General features: G+C 37.9%; 1 protein-coding gene across 2 annotated transcripts in view; it reads left to right on the forward strand.

Moving 5' to 3' along the window:
- The window catches only part of LOC127853087 (mitogen-activated protein kinase kinase kinase 5-like), a 50,201-nt gene extending 22,451 nt beyond the window's left edge, over window positions 1–27,750 (forward strand). Inside the window, exons 2-10 of one of the 2 annotated variants that reach the window (XM_052387282.1) lie at window positions 5,677–5,896; window positions 8,228–8,372; window positions 9,512–9,591; window positions 10,823–10,928; window positions 14,715–14,877; window positions 15,338–15,430; window positions 18,201–18,360; window positions 21,089–21,165; window positions 22,331–27,750. In XM_052387282.1, the coding sequence (XP_052243242.1) occupies window positions 5,744–5,896; window positions 8,228–8,372; window positions 9,512–9,591; window positions 10,823–10,928; window positions 14,715–14,877; window positions 15,338–15,430; window positions 18,201–18,360; window positions 21,089–21,165; window positions 22,331–22,406 (1,053 nt within the window). In that variant the 5' untranslated portion in view covers window positions 5,677–5,743 and the 3' untranslated portion in view covers window positions 22,407–27,750. Of the gene's footprint in view, window positions 1–5,287; window positions 5,897–8,227; window positions 8,373–9,511; window positions 9,592–10,822; window positions 10,929–14,714; window positions 14,878–15,337; window positions 15,431–18,200; window positions 18,361–21,088; window positions 21,166–22,330 lie in introns of those variants that run through there. The other variant, XM_052387281.1, reaches the window with a different exon arrangement.
- The last annotated feature ends 210 nt before the right edge of the window (window positions 27,751–27,960 follow it).

A 27,960-nucleotide genomic window follows, 5' to 3' on the forward strand; every position in this document is an offset into this window, starting at 1 on the left:
GGTCACTGTGACCTTCAATGTTAAAATGTTAAAATTGTTATAACTTTGGTATGCTTGGACCTAGAATCTCAAAACATAACATGGAATAAGAACTTTAACATTTTTACCTACCAAAGTTATAAGAACTTTAACATTTTTACATTCAAGGTCACAGTGACCTTGACCTTAGAATGAATGACCTTGAAATGACCAGTGGTCATCTAAGTGTGCTTGCAAACCTTCATGTCAAGTTTGAAGACTCTATGTCCAAGCATACCAAAGTTATAACAATTTTAACATTTTAACATTTAAGGTCACAGTGACCTTGACCTTCAAATGAATGACATTGAAATGACCAGTGGTCATCTTCTAGTACTGGCCAATCTTTATTTCAAGTTTGAAGACTCTAGGTACAAGCATACCAAAGTTATAACATGAAATAAGAACTTTAACATTTTTACATTCAAGGTCACAGTGACCTTGACCTTCAAATGAATGACCTTGAAATGTCCAGTGGTTACTTATTAGTTCTGGCCAACCTTCATGTCAAGTTTCAAGACTCTAGGTCCAAGCATACCAAAGTTATAACAACTTTAACATTTTTATATTGAAGGTCACAGTGACCTTCACCTTCAAATGAATGACCTTGAAATGACCAGTGGTCATCTGTTAATCCTGGCCAACCTTCATGTCAAGTTTGAAGACTCTAGGTCCAAGCATACCAAAGTTATACCATGAAATAAGAACTTTAACATTTTTACATTCAAGGTCACAGTGACCTTGACCTTCAAATGAATGACCTTGAAATGACCAGTGGTTACTAACTAGTTATGGCCAACCTTCAAGTCAAGTTTCAAGACTCTAGGTCCAAGCATACCAAAGTTATAAGAACTTTAACATTTTTTATATTGAAGGTCACAGTGACCTTGACCTTCAAATGAATGACCTTGAAATGACCAGTGGTCATCTGTTAATCCTGGCCAACCTTCATGTCAAGTTTGAAGACTCTAGGTCCAAGCATACCAAAGTTATACCATGAAATAAGAACTTTAACATTTTCGAGCACGCCGCCACCCCGCCCGCCCGCCCGCCCCCCCGCCCGCCCGACAACATCAATCTATAAGCCGAGATTTTTTCGAAAAAAATCCGGCTAATAACAAGTACAAAACATATTAATTCATTTTCTAGACAAACCAAACATAAAATAGTTTGCAAAATAAGGAAATAAGCAGCGAATAGTTTCACTTGAATCAAATCGAAAATAATCGAATCAGACCAGTTAGTATCGAAATCGAATCGAATCGAATGATGGGTGAAACGTTACAGCTCTAGTTAACACATATTTTACCAGGTCAACTGTCAGTTAACATACATGTATGTTTTACCAGATCCATTATCAATAGACACATATTTTACCACGTCAACTGTCAGTTAACAAATGTTTTACCAGGTAAATCACCAGTTATCACATGTTTCATCAGGTCCACTGTTAGTAAACTTATGTTTTACCCGGTTCACCCTCAATTTATACATGTTCTACAAAGTTTGTTGTCAGTGAACACACGTTTTCACAGGTGAACAGTCAGTGAACACATGTTTGACAAGGTCAGTTATCAACTAGAAATGGCAGGGCAGAGGCCAACGCGTATCCCCACGCCGCATGTTTGACCCAGGGGCGCCCAAGGGTTGGTAATGGGACCATGCATAGTTGAGATTGACCGTATTGTCATAAGAGAAGTTCAGTATCAATTAGAAGTGAATCGGTGTAGAAATGAAGAAGTTAAGTAAAAGGCAATTTTGGGTGGGTGTGGCCTATTTGGGCGGGGTGCCCCAGGGTTGGTAATGGGGCTATGCATAGTTGAGATTGACTGTATTGTCATAAGAATTGTTCAGTATCAATTAGAAGTGAATCGGTGTAGAAATGAAGAAATTATAATTAAAGGCAATTTTGTGTGGGTGTGACCTATTTTGGCGGGGCGCCCCAGGGTTGGTAATTGGGCCATGCATAGTTGAGATTGACCGTATTGTCATAAGAGAAGTTCAGTATCAGTTAGAAGTGAATCTCTGTAGAAATGAAGAAGTTATAGTAAAAGGCAATTTTGGGTGGGTGTTGCCTATGTGGGTGGGGCGCCTCAGGGTTGGTAATGGGGCCATGCATAGTTGAGATTGACCGTATTGTCATGCATAGTTGAGATTGACCGTATTGTCATAAGAAAATTTCAGTATCAATTTGAAGTGAATCGGTGTAGAAATGAAGAAATTATAGTAAAAGGCAATTTTGGGTGGGTGTGGTCTATGTGGGCAGGGCGCCCCAGGGTTGTTAATGCGGCCATGCATAGTTGAGATTGACCGTATTGTCATTAGAGAGGTTCAGTATCAATTTGAAGTAAATCGGTGCAGAAATCAAGAAGTTAATGTAAAATAACATAAAATATGAGTGAAAATCTCTGACCCGGCCCCGCCCCAACCCCCATAACTTTTGACCCAGGGGTCAGATCAAAATTCCAAATAGTGCAGGGTTGCACATATGCTAATAGATACCATGTGTGTTAGTTTTAAGGTTCTAGTGCTTATAGTGTAGGAGGAGATAGTGGCAATGACGGACAGACGGACGGACGGACAAACCGACGGCGGAGATAAAATGCTTTAAAAATGCGTGGGGATAATGAACTCATGCTTTACCAAGTCCATTGTCAGTGTACACATTATTACACCAGGTATGTCACACAAGGCCTAGCTCTCTGAATGGCCACACACAACAATCTGAATCCTATTCCCTTATAAGACCATTAAGAGCTCCACTGTACTTGCAACCATGTCCTGCAATTTTGTGGGGATTGCAAAAACAATAATGTGAACGCCTAATATAAAAAATGTTGTTAAAGAGACTGTAAAAAAACACCAATGAACCAGAATAGCCAAGCAGTGTGGCACTAATGAGAAACTAATGAACTGATGAACAGCTCAAAAAATGTATACAGATTGACATAACATTTAACAGTATATACATCCATAAAGATGTAGCTTGCCTATTGTATGAAATATATATAATGAAATGTATACGTGTTTGTGCTGCAAACATGCTTCAAACACTGTTCATGATATGCCTAAAAAACCTCCACTTTCAAACAACCACTTACCAATCGATAAACAGTTGGTTGGTACAAATACCCTATCTCAGCTCAGTCCCAAACAAATATGAATGGTTTGCAAAATATCATGTTTGATTTGTTGATCCAAATGAAGTCAATGCACCCAGATCAGAGTTATGGTGTGATATTTGACTGATTGAGTTCACCTAGCAAACTGAAATGCTACTGGCATGTCTAGTCCTGTCATAGACATCTGCTTCAGATGCACCGAATTACCCTCTTCCAAAAACAGCAGTCATGCCAAAACCTGGGTACAAAAACTGCCCACATTCTTATAATATTAAAGTTTAAACTAACTAGGGGACAATGAGACAGTTAATGAGTCTGAGGTTACACTCTGGTGACACTTACTCTGTACCAACAGCAGTTCCGTCTGACTCGGCTCGTTTACGAAACGGCATGAACCTAGAATTTCACAACACACTGATTACACCAACCTTGCTACATAAATGTATGTGCACAATCACCCCCAACAAGCACTCAATAGAGGTTACTGAACTGGGAACAAATGTAATTTACCAATCAAACATGAGGTTTATGCTAAAGGCATAGCATTGTCTTTTCACTAATGAGGTTTACGCTTAAGGCATAGCATTGTCTTTTCACTAAAGTGTACCATTGTTGCAATACGCTTATACAATATGAAATGTTTTTTATGTAACAAATATCTACTTCACTTATCATTTTCTTTGTTACTGTATTGTGTTATATAATTAAATCACTTTTGAGCAATACAACTAAAACAGACTGGCCCTTTATAGTTAATATGGTTAACAGCCAATTCTAGCAAGTATATAATTGACCTAATGATATAATTGTGTCATACGAAATAAAGGTGCTTTTTATTTGACACAGGGACCTTAATTTTTACCCTACCTGACACCGTTGCTTAAAAAGGTGGTACATTTACTGAAACTTAGAACACTTAACAAATGTTAGTGTTATTTTGATGACCGATGACAGCTTTAGTGTGTCAGTGTTGATTACCTCTGATACACACAGGAGTCTAAAAGGATCCTAACAGTATATCTGCACTATGGGTTAGGTGAACTAAATAGTACAGACATGAAACAACTATAAACTGATAGCTTTGAAAGCACAATAAGTTCTTATAATTTGGCATTGTTTTCATCAGATGCTATAAAGCTGTTAGAAAGCTGATATTTTGAGGTTGATGGATCGATATAATATTCTAAAAACATATATTTTTACACAAATCATTAGTAATATGCTAGTTTCTGAAAATAGAAGGTTAGAAATAATTAAAAATAAACTGATATTAGTAAACAAATATTAAATGAAACCAAAAAAGAGTATATCATAGTTAACAAAGTCAAATAATTATCGATTATAACTAATAAAAAACAATTATGCAGCAATTAGGTTTTTACCCCTGGCATCCACATGAACAACATTTTCCTGGACTGTTACATTTCTTAATTTATTGATAAAACAAGGGACAAAATTGTCACAAAACCAGGTTTTCATTGTGAAAAAAAAATCTGATAAAGGGAGAAAACTCAAACTGAACTTTTGAAATGACCAAAAAAAATTAACCCCCTTTGTAAGTTTTTTTTTTTTTTTAAATCTATTTTTAGTCGTGGCGACCTTGACATTGGAGATATTGACGTGATTCTTTCGTGGGACACACCGTCCCATGATGGTGAACAAATGTGCCAAATGATTTTAAAATCTCACAATGAATGACATAGTTATGCCAGGACAAGCTCATTTATGGCCATTTTTGACCTTTGAACTCAAAGTGTGACCTTGACCTTGGAGATATCGACGTAATTATTTCGCGCGACACACCGTCCAATGATGGTGAACAAATGTGCCAAATGATTTTAAAATCTGACGATGAACGACATAGTTATGGCTCGGACAAGCTCATTTATGGCCATTTTTGACCTTTGAACTCAAAGTGTGACCTTGACCTTGGAGATATCGACGTAATTATTTCGCGCGACACACCGTCCAATGATGGTGAACAAATGTGCCAAATGATTTTAAAATCTGACAATGAACGACATAGTTATGGCCCGGACAAGCTTATTCCGCCAGCCCGCCAGCCAGCCAGCCAGCCCGCCAGCCAGCCCGCCAGCCAGCCAGCCCGCCAGCCAGCCAGCCCGCCCGCATTCGCCAATCTAATATAGTAAAACCTTGTTAGTGCTCTTGTTGCTATAGTGAAACATTGTAAACTCTCTATAAGTCACATTTTAGTTCAATCTTAATGAAACATGCTGAGAATGTTCCTATAATATATTGATTTAGTTTAAAAATGGTTCCAGTGCTCTGAAGAGCATGGTTTCCAGGGGCGAGCAAATATCTTCTTGTGAACCTTATGATGATATTTATGTTTCATTGAGTACTTTTATTATTTTGAACTCCACCTTCCAAGAATAGTTTAGTTCATTCGGGTCTTAGGTGAGCGCCTTAGGGCCATGACCCTCTTTTTTATTCTATAATGTTAATACCTAGTGCCTGTGCTATGTCTACTCCTGCTGGTGCAATGTGTGATAACGTGTTGTGCGGCTGGTTTCAGTCGGTCTCCCTCGCCAACGCCCACCTCCCCTGGTCCCTCATCCCCGGGCCTTGGCTTCTCTATATCCATGAACGAGATGATGTCCCCTGAGACGGACAGCTACCGCAGTCAGACGGGCTCCCACGACAGCTCGGGACAGGGATTCTACATGCTACGCAAGGACTCCGAGAGGAGACTCACGCTTGTCCAACTTCTCACACGCAATGAAGATGTCACCAGGGTAGGCTTACACTTTCACTGGCTCAGTAGCAATGAAGATGTCACCAGGGTAGGCTTACACTTTCACTGGCTCAGTAGCAATGAAGATGTCACCAGGGTAGGCTTACACTTTCACTGGCTCAGTAGCAATGAAGATGTCACCAGGGTAGGCTTACACTTTCACTGGCTCAGTAGCAATGAAGATGTCACCAGGGTAGGCTTACACTTACAATGGCTCAGTAGCAATGAAGATGTCACCAGGGTAGGCTTACACTTACACTGGCTCAGTAGAAATGAAGATGTCACTAGGGTAGGCTTACACTTACACTGGCTCAGTAGCAATGAAGATGTCACCAGGGTAGGCTTACACTTTCACTGGCTCAGTAGCAATGACGATGTCACGAGGGTAGGCTTACACTTACACTGGCTAAGTAGAAATGAAGATGTCACCAGGGTAGGCTAACACTTACACTGGCTCAGTAGAAATGAAGATGTCACCAGGGTAGGCTTACACTTACACTGGCTCAGTAGAAATGAAGATAAGATGTCACCAGGGTAGGCTTACACTTTCATTGGCTCAGTAGCAATGAAAATGTCACCAGGGTAGGCTAACACTTACACTGGCTCAGTAGAAATGAAGATAAGATGTCACCAGGGTAGGCTTACACTTTCATTGGCTCAGTAGCAATGAAAATGTCACCAGGGTAGGCTTACACTTACACTGGCTCAGTAGAAATGAAGATAAGATGTCACCAGGGTAGGCTAACACTTACAATGGCTCAGTAGCAATGAAGATGTCACCAGGGTAGGCTTACACTTACACTGGCTCAGTAGCAATGAAGATGTCACCAGGGTAGGCTAACACTTACAATGGCTCAGTAGCAATGAAGATGTCACCAGGGTAGGCTTACACTTTCACTGGCTCAGTAGTAATGAAGATGTCACCAGGGTAGGCTAACACTTACACTGGCTCAGTAGAAATGAAGATGTCACCAGGGTAGGCTAACACTTACACTGGCTCAGTGGAAATGAAGATGTCACCAGGGTAGGCTTACACTTACACTGGCTCAGTAGCAATGAAGATGTCACCAGGGTAGGCTAACACTTACACTGGCTCAGTGGAAATGAAGATGTCACCAGGGTAGGCTTACACTTACACTGGCTCAGTAGCAATGAAGATGTCACCAGGGTAGGCTAACACTTACACTGGCTCAGTAGCAATGAAGATGTCACCAGGGTAGGCTTACACTTACACTGGCTCAGTAGCAATGAAGATGTCACCAGGGTAGGCTTACACTTACACTGGCTCAGTAGCAATGTGCATGCAAATAAATCTACTCTTCATGAAAACAAAACATAATGAAGAAGAGAAATAGGACAAGGTGGGCTTAAGAGAAAGAGAATGGAGGGGATAAAAATTCACCAGGCCAAAAGGTCAAACATCACAGGCATGCTTAAGTATAATACATAAAGTGTTTGACGAAAATCGTATGGAAGCCATAGTATTATGTAAGAGAATACAAATATCAGTGACAAACTTATTTTGTCATAAAGGGTATTTTTTGTTTTGAACCGGTTCTTAGTACCGCCAATTAGTGGCGACAATAAACAGAAATAAGAAGATCTAACAGTGGATGGATTTCCCCGAAACAACTTTGAACCATTATTGCATGCAATGCAACTTTGATCTTTGTATTCAGTTTCTGAATGTGTTTCATAGTTAAATGAAAAATAGAAGCTATTACAGTGTTGTCTGTAGCTGCAATCTCAACTCAATTGTGGGCAACTCTTAAGCATATATTACCTCTATTCATGTATGTAATAGAATCCATTAATTACCACGTGGGCTGGCCATTTTTACAAAGGTGTGAAAACAGAGTCTTCCAATAAATATTGAGTCTTCAAACCAACATTAGGAAAATAATTGTAAAAAAGCTATAGGGACCAGAAAAATAATTTAAATGCTGGCATTTAATTAATGAAGTTCAAATGTCTGCACGCTAACATAATATCCCCCATACTAACCATGTCCAGTTACTTATCATGGCACTAATTGTTATGTATAAGAAAATATTCTTCTCATTTATATGAAATTCAACATTTAGCAAAAAGTTCAAGAAGGAGTGTTATTTTGCAAAATTATAAATGTTGATGAAGGCTAAAAAGATGAAGGCATCTGTGGCTGTGGTCACATTTTTATTGTTATGGACATAGTTTCAGACTTGATTAAGGTATGTGCGAAGTATTAACTATTGAACCCAGTTAATTACAACATGCACAGCCCCTGCTATGATCTGCCTATGCAATTATTCAGTTATTTAGTAACTATTTATCAAATATATTTTTGTCTCAGGTGATAGAAACATGGATGATTTTTATTCATCGAGATGCAACTATCTCTAATCCCAAACTGACACGAGAACATCTGATGATTCTGCTCAAAGCTTTACGTGAATATGTGCAAGAGCAGGACACTTCCTACATCAAGGACGCCCTAGGTATGTGGCATGTATTTATTTTGTGGGGAGCATATAGTCGCCGCTTCGTCTGCCCGTGTGTGCGTCTGTTTGTCCGTGTGTTCACAATTTTTGTCCGGGCTATTTCTCAGCAACTAATTACCAGAATTCAATGAAACTTTATGGGAAGCTTCACTACCAAGAGGAGATGTGCATATTATCAGTGGGTTCTGGTCGGATGATTTTTCACAGAGTTATGGCCCTTTGAAATTTTCTATAAAATGTACATATAGTGCAATTCTTGTCCGTGCTATTTCTCCCCAACTACGGACTGGAATTCAATGAAGCTTTATGAAAGCTTAACTACCTTGAAGAGATGCGCATGTTATTTGTGGGTTCTGGTTAGATGATTTATTAAGAGAGTTATGGCCCTTCGAAATTTTTAAGTTGCTAAACCATCCATTGTATTATTTTGTCCAAAGTTATGCCCCTCAAGACGTTACCTTTTATCTGAATATATAGTGCAATATTGTGACAAAAAATCCTTTGGGGAGCATCACCCGTCTTCGACTGTTTCTTGTTTAAATTAACCGACTGTTATCTGCAGTGGATGCTGACTGATACATGTACCTGCTGTGCATGTTGACTGTTTGTGTTACCTGCAGTGTATTTTGACTGTTACCTGCAGAGTATGTTGACTGTTTGTGTTACCTGCAGTGTATGTTGACTGTGTGACCTGTTATCTGCAGTGTATATTACTGTTACCTGCAGTGTATGTTGACTGTTACCTGCAGTGTATGTTGACTGTTACCTGCAGTGTATGTTTACTGTTTGTGTTAACTGCAGTGTATGTTTACTGTTTGTGTTACCTGCAGTGTATGTTGACTGTGTTACCTGTAGTGTATGTTTACTGTTTGTGTTACCTGCAGTGTATGTTGACTGTGTTACCTGCAGTGTATGTTGACTGTGTTACCTGCAGTGCATTTTGACTGTTACCTGCAGTGTATGTTGACTGTGTTACCTGCAGTGCATTTTGACTGTTACCTGCAGTGTATGTTGACTGTGTTACCTGCAGTGTATGTTGACTGTTTGTGTTACCTGCAGTGTATGTTGACTGTTTGTGTTACCTGCAGTGTATGTTGACTGTTTGTGTTACCTGTTGTGTATGATACCTGTTTCAGACAAAGTGAAGGAGATGCTGGAGTATGACCACACAGCGCTGATAGAACTGCAGCTGGCCCTGTATGTGTTCCAGGAGGCAGTGAGTATCCGTAACATATATCACATGGTTCTCACTGTGCTAGAGTGTTGTGAGTATCCATAACATATATCACATGGTTCTCACTGTGCTATAGTGTTGTGAGTATCTGTAACATATATCAAATGGTTCTCACTGTGCTATAGTGTTGTGAGTATCCGTAACATATATCAAATGGTTCTCACTGTGCTATAGTGTTGTGAGTATCCGTAACATATATCAAATGGTTCTCACTGTGCTATAGTGTTGTGATTATCCCTGACATATATCATGGTGCAGTGTGTATCCCTCACATAAATCTAATGGTTCTCACTGTGCTATGGTGCAGTGTGTATCCCTCACAAATATCACATGGCCCTCACTGTGCTATGGTGCAGTGAGTATTCCTCACATATATCACATGGTTCTCACTGTGCGAGGGTGCGGTGAGTACCCCTTTCATATATATCACATGGTTCTCAATTTGCTATGGTGCAGTGAATATCCCTAACATTTATAACATGGTTTTGTCTGTGCTAGGGTGCAGTGAGTATCCCTCATATACATGTACATCACATGGTTTTCACTGTTTTATGGTGTAGAGAGTATCCCTCTCATATATCACATGATTCTCAATGTGCTAGAGTGTACTGAGTATCCCTAACATAATTTATTTCACATGGTTCTCACTATTCAATGGTGTAGTGAGTATCCCTCACATATATCACATGGTTCTCACTATTCAATGTTGTAGTGAGTATCCCTCACATATATCACATGGTTCTCTCTATTCAATGGTGCATTGAGTATCCGTCACTTATATCACATGGTTCTCACTATTTGATTCTCACTATTCAATGGTGAAGTGAGTATCCCTCATATATATCAAATGGTTTTCACTGTGTTATGGTGCAGTGAGTATCCCTGGCATATATCACATGGTTCTCACTATTCAATGGTGTAGTGAGTATCCCTCACAAAATCACATGGTTCTCACTATGCAATGGTGCAGTGAGTATCCCTCACATATATCACATGGTTCTCACTATGCAATGGTGCAGTGAGTATCCCTCGCATATATCACATGGTTCTCAATGTGCTAGAGTGCAGTGAATGTTACAGATATCAGATTATCTACCCTGTTTACATTTCGAACAAATTTTGATTAACTGTTTTTACAAACAATACACATGATTTCCATGGAGGCATTGCAAGGCTGCTGGTGGTTCCTGTAATGTTTTGTATGTCTGTGTAGGTGAGCTTTAACCTGAAGAACCGTGACATACAGCCTCACTGGATGTTTGCCCTAGACAACCTGCTGAGGAGTGCCACCCAGGCAGCCATCACAGTCCTCTCTCCAGGTACACGGGAGACATATGTGACACTAACTTGGATTGATCATTTATCCTCTTAAATCATGGAAATGTATGTCTTACAAACCATTTTCATGCCCCCTTTCGAAGAAAAGGGGGTATATAGTTTTCGCACTGTCCGTCTGTCTGTAAGTCTTTCTGTCAGTCTGTCTGTCACACTTTTTGTGTCTGCTCTCTAATTCAAATAGTTTTCATCCGATCTTTACTAAACTTGGTCAGAGGTTGTATCTAGACAACATCTATGTCAAGTTCGAATATGCCAGGTCAAAAACTAGGTCTAGGGGTCAAAAAACAAATCCAAGGGAAGTAATAAGCTTTAAATGGACATGATTATCTGACCTGCCAAATTATATATTCTTGTTAAATAAATCAAAGCGACGCAGTAGGCGGCATTGGGTTTCTGACAAACACATCGTGGTAAAAGGTCAAGGTCATTCTTCAAGGTCTAAGGTCAAAAATACAAATCCAAGGGAAGTAATAAGCATTAAAGGGAGATAATTATTCTATATTGAACATAGCAACTTGATATTTGGCATGCATGTGTATCTCATGGAGCTGCACATTTTGAGTGGTGAATCTACAGTCACGGTAGTGGCTTTTAATTATTTGCTACTAAAAATAGAGAGTGGCTTTTAATTATTTGCTACTAAAAATTGAGATTTGTTAGAGACAATTATTTTCAAGGGAAGTAATTTATATAATTATAAATCTCGTATTATATATTTCCTTACCAAGAATTTCACAGTTACTGTACAGATTTTTTATTTTTATTATTTATCACTCAAATGCTTGATTGCCAATAGTTTTTAGCTCATCTATTTTTTGAAAAAAAAAAATGAGCTATTGTCATCACCTTGGCGTCGGCGTATCAATGCTATTGCATTCAAACTTAGTACACTTACTTACTATCATGAGGGGACTGGGCAGGCAAAGTTAGATAACTCTGGCTTGCATTTTGACAGAATTATGTGCCCTTTTTATTCTTAGAAAATTGAAATTTTTGGTTAAGTTTTGTGTTTAGGTCCATTTTATTCCTTAAGTATCAAAGCTATTGCTTTCATACTTGCAACTTTTACTAACTATCATAAGGGGACTGTGCAGGCAAAGTTATGTAACTCTGACTGGCATTTTGACAGAATTATGTGTCCTTTTTATACTCAGAAAATTGAAAATTTGGTTAAGTTTTGTGTTTAGGTCCACTTTTTTCCATAAGTATCGAAGCTATTGCTTTCATACTTGCAACACTTACTAACTATCATAAGGGGACTGTGCAGGTAAAGTTATGTAACTCTGACTGGCATTTTGACAGAATTATAAATTCATGCTTGAAAATTTGGTTAAGTTTTGTGTTTTGGTCCACTTTACCCCTAAAGTATCATAGATATTGCTTTCATACTTGGAACACTCGCAAACTATCATAAGGGGACAGTAAAGGAAAAGTTGCATAACTCTGGTTGTCATTTTTATGGAATTATGGCCCTTTTTTTACTTAGTAACTTTGAATATATGGTTACATTTTGTGTTTAGATCCACTTTACTTCTAAATTATCAAGGCTATTGCTTTCAAACTTCAAATACTTTCATGCTCTCATGAGGGTACTGTACCTGGCAAGTTGAGTTTTACCTTGACCTTTGAATGACCTTGACTCTCAAGGTCAAATACTTAAATTTTGCTAAAATTGCCATAACTTCTTTATTTATGATTAGATTTGATTGATACTTTGACAAAACAACTCTTACCTGACATGCCACAATAGACTCCACCCAAACCATCCCCCACGCCCCCCCCCCCCCCCAATCCCCCCCCCCAATTTATTTTAAGATCTAATAAATGACCACCACACCTCACACTATACCCCCCACCCCAAAAAAATAATTTTTATGCCCCGATAGAGTGGCATATAGCAGTTGAACTGTCCGTCAGTATGTCAGTAAGTCTGTCCGTCTTCTGAAAAAAACTTTAACATTGGCCATAACTTTTTCACTATTGAAGATAGCAACTGATATTTGGCATGCATGCGTATCTCATGGAGCTGCACATTTTGAGTGGTGGAAGTTCAAGGTCAAGGTCATCCTTCAAGGTAAAAAAAAATATAAAAAATTCAAGGTCAAGGTCATCCTTCAAGGTCAAATGTCAAATTTATGGCGTCTGTCTGACCGAAAACTTAAACATTGGCCATAACTTTTTCAATATTGAAATTAGCAACTTGATATTTGGCATGCATGTATATCTCATGGAGCTGAACATTTTGAGTAGTGAAAGGTGAAGGTCAAGGTCATCCTTCAAGGTCAAATGTCAAATATATGGCGTCTGTCCGTCCAAAAACTTTAACATTGGCCATAACTTTTTTAATATTGAAGATAGCAACTTGATATTTGGCATGCATGTGTATCTCATGAAGCTGCACATTTTGAGCGGTGGAAGTTCAAGGTCAATGTCATCCTTTAAGGTAAAAAATTCAAAGCGGCGTTCTCATGAAGCTGCACATTTTGAGTGGTGGAAGTTCAAGGTCATCCTTCAAGGTCAAGGTCATCCTTCAAGGTCAAAGGTAAAAAAAAAATACTTCAAAGCGGCGGTCTCATGAAGGTGCACATTTTGAGTGGTGGAAGTTCAAGGTCAAGGTTATCCTTCAAGGTCAAGGTCATCCTTCAAGGTCAAAGGTAATTTTTTTTTTTATTCAAAGCGGTGTTATCATGAAGCTACACATTTTGAGTGGTGGAAGTTCTAGGTAAAGGTCATCCTTCAAGGTCAAGGTCATCTTTCAAGGTCAAATGTCATTTTTTTTTATTTCAAAGAGGCGTTCTCATAAAGCTGTACATTTTGAGTGGTGGAAGTTCAAGGTCAAGGTCATCCTTCAAGGTCAAAGGTAAAAAAAACCAGAAACAAAATTGTTCAAAGCGGCACAATAGGGGGCATTGTGTTTCTGACGAACACATCTCTTGTTTTTTTTAAACATGGTTAAAAAACACAATTATTTATTTTTATTGTATTATATTTGAAATACCGTCCAACCATCCCACCCAAGAATCTCCCCCCCCCCCCCCCCCCCCAAAAAAAAAAAACTGTGTTCATTTTTTTTTGCATTTTTGGAAGATAATGTTATAAATGACCACACCCCACACTATACACCCCTCTCCACTCCACCCCTCCCTCCTTTGTGATTAAAATTGAGATAGGTCCCTACACCTTTAAAAAGAAAAATAAATGAGCGGTCTGCACCCGCAAGGCGGTGATCTTGCTTTTGAATGATGATATAATTATCATTTCTTTCCTGTACTAATTGGTGAAAGCTAAGGTTCATTACATACCTGTGGACTTATGACCATATATACATGATGAACTCTGGCTATGATCTCTTTGATAAACCACAGGCCTTGGTTGTCAGTGATGTCTGACTTGGTAATTTTTGACTGTCTACAGACCCCCCCCCCCCCCACCCAGTTGGATTGGACAAAATCCAAGGGAAGTAATAAGCTTTAAAGGGAGATGATTTCTATACCTGCCATATGATAAATAGAAATTTTATTTCAAAGCGAAGCAGTAGGGGGCATTGTGTTTCTGAAAAACACATATCTTGTTCTTTGACATAATAAAGATTATAATAAATAGTTTAGGCGCTTAAGTGTAAATAGTGTTAGCATTCAATTAATCAATACGTCTAGCAATTTTATTCTTCTAATTCTGCATGTCAAACACTGATAAATGATTGTATGAAAGCATAGACACTGTCCCTCAAATTGATTGTCATATGGGGCTGATCCCTGTACATACAGAGCTGGGAGCCAACCTGGCAGGTGATGGTCAGATAGAGGGGGACGCTGCCACGTCTGGGGTACCCTCCACCAACTCGGGCAAGTCAGCTACTGGGGAATTCCGCAAGTCTGTCAACGCAGAGATACGAAAACAACTGGAATCATATGAGGATGAAAATCTGATGTGAGTGCATTTTTTAGCTCCCTTGTGCTTAGGTAAGCGTTTGTGATCGCCTTTTATCCATTGCGCCTCATGTGGCGTCAACATTTGCCTTGTTCCAGCTATAGAAGCAATATTTATTGTCTGATCTTCATGAAATATGGTCAAAACATTGTACCAATGATATCTCGGACGAAGTGCCAAAATAGTTCTGGTTGGTTGAAAAACATGGCCGCCAGGGGGCGGGGCATTTTTGCCTTATGTGGCTATTGTAAAACAACTCTTAAGGCCAGCTTATGCTAGATGTAGAGAGGTCATACAATGTTTGTGTGTATTATGTGTATGTGCAGGTTGCTGCAGCATATGCAAGATGTAGAGAGCTCGTACAATGATTGTGTCTATTATGTGTACTTGCTGGTTGCTGCAAAACATACTAGATGTAGAGAGGTTGTACAATGTTTGTGTCTATTATGTGTACTTGCAGATTGCTGCAGCAGCTGCTAGATGTAGAGAGGTCATACAATGAGCTGCTCAAGAAAACCATTGCAGACAAGAAACTGCAGATAGAAGTCATACAGTACTGTCAAACATACATCTCCACAGCCACATTTTTGTTCAAAAGGGAATAAAAAGGATATTATATTTATCACCTTCTGCTCTTGAATTTCCATAAATACTTGGTCAAATTAAGTTAACTCATTGAAAAATCAGTGTTCCTTAAACACAGTGCCTATACCACGTGACTTTTTAAGATCTGTGTTGGGAGAATAAAGCGCAGCCCAGTTAACATTTTTAATGATGTCTTTTGAAATATTTCACCATTTTTAATGGGATAAAGTGGAGAGTCCGCTCATTCGTGAGTTTTCTATAGGTATCATGATCTTTTTAAACAAATAAGTATTTTTTCAGCAAAGTGCAACAGCGCGTTTGTAATATTAAGTCCCCACACTGATCCGACAATTTTCTAATCGTTCAAGCGCGCGGTTGCATTAACTGAAAAAATACTTATTTGTTTAAAAAGATCATGATACCTTTAGAAAACTCTCACAAATGGGTGGGCTGTCCACTTAGCTGCCAAGGGGCGGGGCATTTTTTCCTTATATGGCTATATATGGCTTTAGTAAAATCTTGTTGACACTCTAGAGGCCACATTTATAGTCCTATCATCATGAAACTTGGTCAGAAGATTCATCCCAATAATATCTTGGATGAGTTCAAAAATTATGCTGGTTGGTTGAAAAACATGGCCACCACGGGGGCGGGGCATTTTTCCTTATATGGCTATAGTAAAACCTTGTTAACACTCTAGAGGTCACATTTATTTTCCTATCATCATGAAACTTGGTCAGAAGATTTGTCCAAATGATATCTTGGATGAAATCGAAAAAGGTTTTGGTTGCTCTAAAAACATGGCAACCAGGGGCGGGGCATTTTTTCTTTTATGGCTATAGTAAAACCTTGTTAACACTATCGAGGCCACATTCATTGTCTAATCTTCATGAAATTTGGTCAGAAGATTGGTCTTGGATGAGTTCGAAAATAATTATGTTTGCTTGAAAAACATCACTTGCAAGGGGCGGGGCATTTTTCCTTATATGGCTATAGTAAAATCTTGTTAACACTCTAGAGGCCACATTTACTGTCCGATCATCATGAAACTTGGTCAGAAGATTCATCCCAATAATATCTTGGACGAGTTTAAAAATGATGCTGGTTAGTTGAAAAAACTTGGCTTCAGGGGGCGGGGCATTTTTCCATTTTTCCTATAGTAAAACCTTGTTAACACTCTAGAGGCCACATTTATTTTCCGATCTTCATGAAACTTGGTCAGAAGATTTGTCCCAATAAAATCTTGTTATCTCAGGTGATCGACTTTTGGCCTTTCAGGCCCTCTTGTTATGTTTTGTGGGACAATATATTCAATTTGAATTTCCCTCTACGGTTTCGGGCAGCATTGGAAGCATGATGTAGTTCTTATAAATTATCATTTTCTTATTCACTAGAGGAGTTCAAGCGATGACATCCTGTTCTTAGTGATTCAGCAAAAAAAAGAGCATGCAAAAATGAAAGTGTATGTGGGGCAATACATTACTGAATGGAACTGTGTCAATTAAAGAATGCCTGTAATTGATTATAATAGCACACAGACCTAATAGAAAGTACAGGCAAATGCGCTCCATATTATGCAAATTAACGCAAAACAAATGAATCTCATACTGACTTGAGATCATCTGTGAAACAAAACAAGATGGCATCATGAAACGATTTGTAGATGCTGACAAGTTGCAGAATGTTTCTATTTTAATGTTTTGACAGTAATATGACTTGCTTTAGGGTTTCCCTATTGTAATTAACCATTGTATGGTACTTTTGTTTGTGGAGGTTTAGTTTTTATATACACTGTAGCATAATAGTAGTGGGAAGTGTTTATGGATCTTAAATAGAGATTAATTATCACATAACATGACACTCTGATGCAAGACTTAATTAACAGCATGAAGAATTTCCCAAAACTACACACTGTTGTCAATTGATATATTATATTAGTTTATTTTTTTGTGTGTTAATCTTTACTGGTCATAAAAAAGTTTGATCTACTCACTTGCAGACATCAATGTTGGCATTTTGTTCTGGTTACTTTGCATACTTAACACTCCTTATTTGTTTCTACTACAGGAAATAGAATACAAAATTATCACATTCCTTTTGGGTAGCTCTGACCTGCAATTTAGCAAAATTATGTCCCTTTCTATGCCCCCGGATAGAAAGATCAAGGGTATATTGTTTTTGGCCTGTCTGTCTGTCATTCATTCATTGTGTGTGTCCCAAAACTTTAACCTTGGTTAAAGTTTGATAACTTATGCATTATTGAAGATAGCAATTTCATATTTGGCATGCATGTGTATCTCACGGAGCTGCACATTTTGAGTGGTGAAAGGTCAAGGTCATCCTTCAATGTCAAAGGTCAAATATCATTATATTTTTCTTTCCTAAAACTTTAACCTTCGTTAAAGTTTGGTCGTAACTTTTTTAATAATGAAGATAGCAACAATGATATGTGGTATGCATGTGTATCTCATGGAGCTGCATGTTTTTTTAGTGGTGAAAGGTCAAGGTCATCCTTCAAGGTCAAAGGTCAAATTAATGGCTTCAAAGCGGCGCAATAGGGGGCATTGTGTTTCTGACAAACACATCTCTTGTTGTACTAAGAAAATGTAGGTGATGCTGTGGTCTGCTGTTTATGACCCTTATATGTTTTAATGATCCAAGTATTTAACATTATGTAAGACAAACAAGGCACTATATGATTATATGGACATGTAACTGGCAGCCTGTTGTGTTCTCAGGCAGTTATCCAGTGCGAGTTGGCCTATAGCCCCGACCAGTCCCCCGTTTTCCAGTAGCAGTATGGGCCTGGGTCCCTCTGTCGTGATCAACGAGCCACCAGATGAGGCCCTTGTCAACTGGCTCAGACAGTGTGCCATAGACACACACGCCATTGAGAAGGTACACTCAACAACACTGCAGCAAATTATGTCTGTATCATGTTTATTTGGTCTAAACCTAACAGTATTGTGATCATTTTATTCATAACTGTTTGAGATTTGACAGCTTGATGTACGGACTGGTATTTCTACCGACCCTATATTTCATAAAATTATAGTCTGGTTGCATTTCTTAAGTTTGTCATGCTAAATGCAAGTAATTCTGTGAATTATTGGCTTCCTTTGCTCTAAGAAAAGTATGGGCATTCGTTATATCCCGTTTGAAGAAAATAGGTGTTATAATTGAATCACGATGGATGTCTGATTTTGTCTGTCCATCTGTCTGTCTGTGTGCCCATCTTTTTGTATTCACAAACTTGTGCATAGTTGTTATCCCCCGCCATAGGCGGAGGGATATTGTTTTGGCGTTGTCTGTCCGTCCGGCACTTTTGTGTCCGTAGCCATATCTTGGAAGTGCTTTGGCGGATTTCATTGAAACTTGGTATGAGTATATATATGGATAAGAGGATGATGCATGCCAAATGGCATTGTTACACCATCGGATAATAACAGAGTTATGGCCCTTTGTACTTAAAAAAACAAACTTTTTTGTGTGTCCGGAGCCATATCTTGGAAGTGCTTTGGCGGATTTCATTGAAACTTGGTATGAGTATATATATGGATAAGAGGATGATGCACGCCAAATGGCATTGTACACCATTGGATAATAACAGAGTTATGGCCCTTTGTACTTTGAAAAAATTCTTTTTTGTGTGTCCGGAGCCATATCTTGGAAGTGCTTTGAAGGATTTCATTGAAATTTTGTATGAGTATATATATATGGATAAGAGAGTGATGCACGTTGGCGATGTCCATCCGTCCAGAAAACTTGTGTGTCAAGAAGTATAATGGCGGGGGATATCAATTCAACGAATTTGCTTGTTCTTCTACAGTTTTCAACATAAAAGATTTGAACTTGCTGGCATTATGATGTGAAGTTGTGCTATAGCAGTTTTCATTGACATACCTTAAACATTACAAAAGTTATCAAACTTTTTCAACTTCAATCTTCATTACATCAGATTATTTTCTCCTAATTCACATGTTCCACTGTGTTATGTTTGATATGCATTACTTTATACTTGTTCTCTAGTTTTCTGAAATAATGATTCTTTGGTAAAAGTTGCCATGCCTTGGAGTTCACAAGATCAATGTAATAAAGAACAGTACCGGTAATTGGAATAAAAACACTCTGAAATTACGACTTCCATTGGCTCATTATTTGGCCATTTATGGAATATTATAGTCCTCTCTAAGTTTGTTAAGCTCACTGGGAGGGAGTGATGTCCATCGTCCATGTATCAATAAGTGCCTCTGTCAATTTTAATGCCCCGGTAGGGTGGCATATAGCAGTTGAACTGTCAGTCCGTCTGTCTGTCTGTGTGTCCGTCCGTCCGAAAACTTTAACATTGGCCATAACTTTTGCAATATTGAAGATAGCAACTTGATATTTGGCATGCATGTGTATCTCATGAAGCTGCACATTTTGAGTGGTGAAAGGTCAAGGTCATCCTTCAAGGTCAAAGGTCAAAAAACAAAATCCCAGGGAAGTAACAAGCTTTTAAGGGAGATAATTTCTATTTTATATCATATGGCAGGTACAGATCAATTTCACAAGAGAAGTACTTTTTTTTAAAGGATATAATAACAAACAAATTTTAAGGTCAAGGTCATCCTTCATGCTCAAAAGTCTAAAAATACAATCCAAGGGAAGTAATAAGCTATAAAAGGGAGATAATTTCTAAACCTGCCAAATGATATTTTGAAATTTTATTTCAAAGCGGTGCACTAAGGGGCATTGTGTTTCTGCAGACACATCTCTTGTTTCTTTAAACAAAATCACCTGAACAACTTAACAGAATAGGACTTAACTTCACAGGAATGTTCATTGGGTGGTCCTCTATGAGATTTGTTTCAATCTTTCCAGCCCAGTGCTTAATTTGGTCACTGGGAACAAAAATAGGTTTCTAAAAAAGAAAACTTAAAAAATCTTCTCCTCTGAAACCACCCAGAGGTTTAATATTGCATATGTAGTATCTCAGTGAGGTCATCTACAAAAGTGATTAAATAATGCCCATGGGGTCTGACTTTTCCCCAGTTTTACAAAGACTTTTGTACGGAGTACCTTAAAAATCACGTCAGAAACCACATTGCCCAAATCATATTTGGTATGAGGCATCATCTACAGGTCTTCTTCAAAGTCTCTTCATATTATGCCCCACTGCCTAAGGCTTTTATATTTGTCTGTCTCACTGTCAGTCTTTGTTTTTGTGCGAAAATTCCTGTCTCAGCCATAAGTTGGCCTTATATGGATGGATTGTAAAATAACGTGGCACAATTGTTTTGTATGAAGTTTAGAGTATTTAAAATAAGAACATATAGATGGGATTGTATATATGTGTCACTTTCTGGGTAAAAAGGGCATAATGCATGTGCGTAAAGTGTCATCTCAGATTAGCCTGTGCAGTCCGCACAGGCTAATCAGGAACGCCACTTTCAGCTTTTATGAAATTTTCGTTTAAATGAAGTCTATTCATAGCAAAAATCCTATTTAGACGGAAAGTGTCGTCCCTGATTAGCCAGTGCGGACTGCACAGGCTAATCTGAGATGACACTTTACGCACATGCATTATGCCCAGTTTTATCAGAACACAACTCCTATAATGGCTGTGTTTATTGTGTTTGCTCAGATTGTCAGTGAGCAGTACACATTGGAGGACCTGAAGGAGCTGGTTACGTATGAGCAGCTCATCAGCCTCAACATCAGGTGAGCAGCACCAGCATTCTAGGAAACACGCATACAGTTTATGCCAGTTAAATAATGTTAATGATACAATTGCTTTTTTTTCTGATTTTTGTGTGGTTTTTGGGTCATGGCTAAAAGTATGACCCCCTCAGGGGTCACTTGACTTATATAGACTTTGAAACAGCAAGGATCAGGGGATAGATATTTGGTGTGAAGTATCATCTTGTGGTCTTCCACAAAAATTGTTCAAATGTGCAAGCTGATGTTGACCCAGGGGCCACACAATAGACGTATATAGTTAATAATCATGATGTCAATACAACTCTTCTCTGTGACCACAAGGATCAGGGGCTTCATAGTTGGTGTGTTACATCTTCTAGTGGTACTCTACAAAGATTGTTTAAATGAGTCCCGTTCTGAGAAAACTGGGCTTAATGCATGTGCGTAAAGTGTCATCCCAGATTAGCCTGTGCTGTCCGCACAGGCTAATCAGGGATGACACTTTCCTCCTAAATTTGATTTTTGCTAAGAAGAGACTTCATTTAAACGAAAAATGTCATTAAAGCGGAAAGTGTCTTCCCTGATTAGCCTGTGCGGATTGCCTATTGTCTATTGTACCTTTTCTGTGTTTGTACAAAGAATGTCTTTAGGGTCAAAAGTCACATGCTCTTACAGTCTATATAGACTTATATAGGAAATAATTACAAGTGTTTTCCTTTTCTCTTAAACCAAAAGTCACAGAGCTTTTATATTTAGTATGAAACAGCAGATAGAGGTCCTGTACAAAAATAGTTCATAATAACCCCCCCCTAGAGTCTGAACAGGCCACACCCATTTTGGCACTTAATTTATATTGATTTATATTGTAAATGACGTATAAATACTTCTTCTTTGAAACCTCAATGTTGAGGGATAACATTTTTCGTGTGTAAAAATTTGATAGGTCCTGTTAAAAGTTTGTTGAAATTATATCCATGGGTTAAAAACTGGCCATGCCGCATAAGTAACCTGATTAATAATATAGCCTTTTATTGTAAATTAATTTTTTTAAATTAAAATTTTTAATCTCAGAAATCACAAGTCCCAGAGCTTTGTTATTTGATATTAAACATCGGATAGTGGTCCTGTACAATGTTCTGGGTTGAAAACTGTGCACATCCATTATGTTGAATACTGTGTGTTTCAGGGGGGGTATGGTATGTCGTGTGTGGAGGGCGATACAGACTCACCGTGCCAGGCGGCAGTCCAAGGGTAAGAGATAGCCACAGCCCCATTCAGCACCACACACCGTTGGGAGCCTCTCACATCTCATGTGCAGTGTCAGATCTCTAGTGTCGAAACTGTCAGCACTGACACCCCAGCCGTATGCTGCTGCCTTCCTAAAAGGACGTGGGGATAGCAGGTCAATGCTCAACCCTGGCCTATCTACAGACTGCTTGCTTCTTGCAAACTACACATCACAAATGCAATTCTTCATTTCCATGATACAAGTACTCAATCCATTAATGAAATGGTATATTGAAGCCAGTGTCACTGAATTAGGCAGTAAATGTATATGTGGTGTGTTTGGACCTGTTATTGCATGTAACAAGGAGATCTGAAATACTGCGAACTCTTCAAAACGTGAACCTCACTTGAAGGATTGTAACAGACTCTGCTGTGATATGCAACATTACCTGAGTGTACCCATTATACAGATATGTTCGAGAACCATGCAGACTGCTCTGGTGTGGTCATTGCTTACCATGCTGGAAGGACAGCATCAACTGTGTGTCCTAGATAAGGGCTCTGTTGGTTTTAGTACATCCACGCATGGAAAAATCCAATAACATTGTGAAATAAAAACAGTTATGCCATAATAGTGGGCGTGTTGGCTTTTTCAAGAAAGTGGTAATACAGCTACATGTATAGTACAGGGTGAAGATAAGATACAAGATTATAGTCATGGTTATGCCTCACTTTATCCTATCATTGTCTTTATAGTTTTGACACAAATTTTGCATTCCAAATGACCAGGCTGGAGTTTGGTCATGTCTTCATGTCTTGTGAAAAGTTTAATTGATGAGTATGTTGTGTTTTAGTTCTGTTTTAATATCAGGTCTCAAATGCCTTTACTGTGGATATATTTATTAATACATTTTGCCTTCAGTGTGTTGAAAAAGACAATTGCAAACCCCTTAATATTTGATAAGTGTGTACTGCTTACCTCCAGTGGTTGCTCTACTTAGCCACGTTGCGGACTACGATGGGAAGTGTGTGGTTGTGGTTTTTGATCAGTTTACTTTATCTGGTCATCTAATATTTATGACAGTATGACTTTTTTATCGGAGATACTGTGATGCTATTTAAAGGTTATTGAATTAATAATTTAGTTATGAACTCTTCCAAAAATAAGCCATGGAAACAAATGTTTTTATTTTTATTAAAAACAGAACATATATGGAAGGCAGATTATTGTGTGTTTCCACCATTCTTGCATGTTATCACTGTTCTTGGTGTTTGTGAAACAGCATAGCCCAGTCTGCAATTCTCACAAGACAGTCTGTACATGCCTAGTATGTGCATGCACATGTTCTTGCAAGATTGTCTGTACAGCCCCAGTTTTATTTCATCATTTTGCCTATGTAATTCCTATTGATCACTGTTATTGTTCATTGTACTTCTGTGTATCAAATAATGAGAAAGTGTACAATTCTGATAATATATCGACTGTACATGTACCTAACAGATATCCATCCTTTAAGAAACACAAATCTAAATGTTCTGCAGCCTTATGAATTAGCACATTTGATTGCTTGCGCTCAGCGTGTTGTAGACGACACATCAGACTGTGCTCTCAATGTTCCTAGAAGGGATATCCATGAATATGTGGATGTCTGAATATCCGGTTACCTGATGAGTATATGGATGTTTATTCAGTATCAGAATACTGTAGCCATAATTCCCTTGAGACATCTCATGTCTCCATGCAGCAATATGGCCATGTGTCTTGGTGATTTTAGGCTGTTAAGTATGTTGCCCCATGAAAGCCACTTTTCAAGACTTAGCCTTTGTCCTAAATTAAAATGTGTACACTTAGATCTGTGCAATATAAGATTTTAGTGGTTGCAAGTGAGTTCTGTACATACCTTATAATGTGAATAATATATGAACGTCTAGCTTGTATAATGTATGGTTTTATTTCTGTTTTTATTATCAATTTTAAGATGTGTTTGTTTTTAAACCCTTTTGGATTGTTTACAAAGACTACAATCACAGCTTCATGTGTTGATTTTCATTTATTTGATTTGTTTGAGGTTCCTCTCTCTAAGGACAGTGGCCAGCCCATGCAGCATGCCAACATTAACCCTTTGCATGCTGGGAAATTTGTCGTCTGCTAAAATGTTGTCTGCTGAATTTCTAAAATTAGCATTTTCTTCGATTTTTTTCAAAGAATACTATCAGAATAGCAAACAGTTAGGATCCTGAAGAGACACCACATCTGGATCCAAACTGTTTGCAATGGCCTTCGAAATTCGGTTCTAGCACTGAAAGAGTTAAACTGTCTGCACATTTGGTATCAATATACTTGTAGTTGAAAAATTGGTTGAATTGTTGTCTATTATCTGAATCTTGACAGCAGAACATTTGAACATTCAGTTATATAACAAGAATTTCATGTTTATTATGTTCAGTGACAATTTATCAATAATGTCCAATGGTTGTATGTTGAAACTTGAACTATGTGTCATCATTCAGTTTATGTTCAGGTGTCTCACTAGCATTTTGAAGTCCAAAAGGAAAAAAAGGAGTCCCATTGAATATCGCATACGTCTTCAAATTTTCAGCAGAACATCCATTTAAAAAAAAATTAATATAAAACAATACATAATATAATTGTTAGTTTTATTATTGAAAACCCAAATACAAAATGTCCATGAGGAATCCCTCATTATATTCTTTCTTATGTTAATTAAATTAACAAAATCATGTAGAAAAAACAACAACAAATAAACAACTATGTGCTTGAAAGTGCTTTATATACAGTCAAACCTGAGAACAGCGGTCAGTCAAGGGAAATGACCAGCATGAACGTTGTCCAAAGGTGACCGTTGAATTCAGATCACAATTTATGCATCTCGTTCATTCAGTAAATAAAGCTTCGCGAACTTTTTCCAGATTCAAACAGTTTCAAACACTTGACTCGCTCCTCTAATGTGAGGAACTTACGTTTACCACTCATTGTTATTCCGTGATTTATGATTCCGATTGCTTTTTAAAGTGTTGTGTACGCTAGAAAGTTCTTTTAAAGAATGATCCGAAAGTGTTATTTTCAAATCGATACTCAATGTTGTAAGTACAATGTACTAATTAGCGGTCATTAAATTAGCGATAATTACTTTAACCGTGTCACAAACTCTGATATATTTTCTTTTGAAGATACCCCCACAAATATCCCTGGCAAACAAACCGTCTCAACACCTTATTATTTGTTTACTCACAGCTGGCCGCTTTTATAATATCAATGACAATTACTGCTATCAGACGCTTTAACCGCAAAATAGATGGACAAATAATGTACTGTGTTTTTAATTTTCGCGACTCGAGACGACTGACCGTTGATTTCAGGTCAAACATGAATTTCGGAGTGGAATATAGTGGCCGTTGGCCGTTATGGACAGGTGGCCTTTAAATTTAAGTGTAATATAGAGTGTTTTTCGTAGGGGGGATTCTAGACTGACCGTTGTCTGCAGGTGACCGGTAAATTCAGGTGGCCGTTAGGTCAGTTTCGACTGTATAGAGAATAACAGGTTACTGCCTGATCTTTTTGTAATATAACGGCAAAGCTTCCCGAGTCGTTATTTTATTGTTGCTGAGTTTGATATATTACAAAAAGACCAGGCAGTAACCAGTTTTTCTGTTTATCTACCTCTACGTCCCCAATTCTAAAGAAATAATGAAAAAATCACAAAAAAATGCAGATTTAGCAGGTAAGAATATGACTTATGTCATTTGACGTGATAATAACATTAAATCTGACTCGATTTTACTTAAAATGATTACTTTATAGTTGATTCCGAGTAATATGACCATCCTCCTTACAAGACTGATATAAGAACTTCCTGTTGACCATGATGTAAAAAAATATATCCGGCAACGTTATATCAATCAGATACCAATGCGGTGGTATGATAAATTTACATACACGTCCCACTTGTATACATTTACTTTTTTCCCTATCATATTTCCATTTAAAACAACATTAAAACCAGTTAGGAAGTAAAAACTGTAAATTTGAAACACATCAGCAAGTGCCAATTTCATACGGCATTAATCAATCTACATTACTAGAAGCATGCACATACACGTACTGTCAAATACAGAATAAATGGGATAGTTCCATAGAGGATGGGGTTGATTAGATTAATGGGATTTTAACCCTTTGCATGCTGGGAAATTTTTCGTCTGCAAAAATGTCGTCTGCTGAATTTCTAAAATTAGCATTTTCTTAGATTTTTTTTCAAAGAATACTATCAGAATAGCAAACAGTTTGCATCCTGATGAGACGCCACATTCTGTGGCGTCTCATCTGGATCCAGACTGTTTGCAAAGGCCTTTAAAATTTGGTTCCCGCACTGAAAGGGTTAAACAGGTGTGAGGAAATCAATTGTGTTGTTGGCTTGAATTTCAATAGTTGGTTAATGTAGAGGTATTGTTTGTTAAGGGATGGACTTCAAAAACCCACTTATGCAAAAAGGTGTGTAATGTGGACTCTCAATTGGTTTCCAAAAAGTGTCATTTGTCAAATTTATGCGTACAAATATGCTTGATGAAGCGTTTCTTAGAGCCCTGATGTTGCTGATACGTTGTGTGCTTTATTGTCCCCTACCGGTGAAACCGGAGGGGACTTATGGTTTGAACTCCGTCTATCTGTCAGTCTGTCACACTTTTCTGGATCCTGCGATAACTTTAAAAGTTCTTCATATTTTTTTTAATGAAACTTGAAACATGGATAGATGGCAATATGGAGATAATGCACATCATTTCATTTTGTTCCTAGGTCAACAAATCTGGTTGCTATGGCAACAAATAGAGAAAAAAAAATGACAATAATGGAGTTTCACCGGTAGGGGACCATATTGCTTGGCAATCTCTTGTTCATCATATTTCTATGTAAATTATTTCCATTTTAGAATTAGAAGATTAAAGGCATAATTTTAATTTTTTTTAGCTCACCTGAGCACAAAATGCCCATGGAAAGCTTTGTGATGACCCTATTGTCTGTTGTGCGTTGTCCATCTTTAGCAATAGGTTTGTGAACACTGTTAAAGCCTCTCACTTGTCCTTTTGACGGCTTTTCAGAGCTAGAAACTGGATCTCAGGGTACAAACTAGGTTGCAGAATGTTTATCCACATCAACATGTCCACAATTGATTTTATTGTTTGGACATACGTAATTATCTTTGTTGAATTTGTTTTTATTTTCATTTGGACTACCTTTTTTTCTGAATTTTCTTAATATTGTTTGTTAAAACATCACATATTTGTTATTATTATGCTTACAGATGTCAATAAAAATGTAAAAAAAAGTATTTAATATGCTATAAATAAACAATATAAACATTATTTGTGGCTTTTTTAATGGGACAGTCGAGTTCACATTGTGTACAGTTTAGATAAAGGTTTGTTTTATGTCATAGTTCATGCTATTTTAGGCCAATTTTGATGAACCATTACCAGTGCTCTATTCAAAATATATCTGAAGTGCTGATGGTGAGCTACTGTGATCACCTTGTGTCCATTGTACATGCATTGTCCAGGTTATGGCAGCAACTT

This window comes from Dreissena polymorpha, chromosome 12 (genome assembly GCF_020536995.1).
Source record: "Dreissena polymorpha isolate Duluth1 chromosome 12, UMN_Dpol_1.0, whole genome shotgun sequence".
NCBI classification, from domain to species: domain Eukaryota; kingdom Metazoa; phylum Mollusca; class Bivalvia; order Myida; family Dreissenidae; genus Dreissena; species Dreissena polymorpha.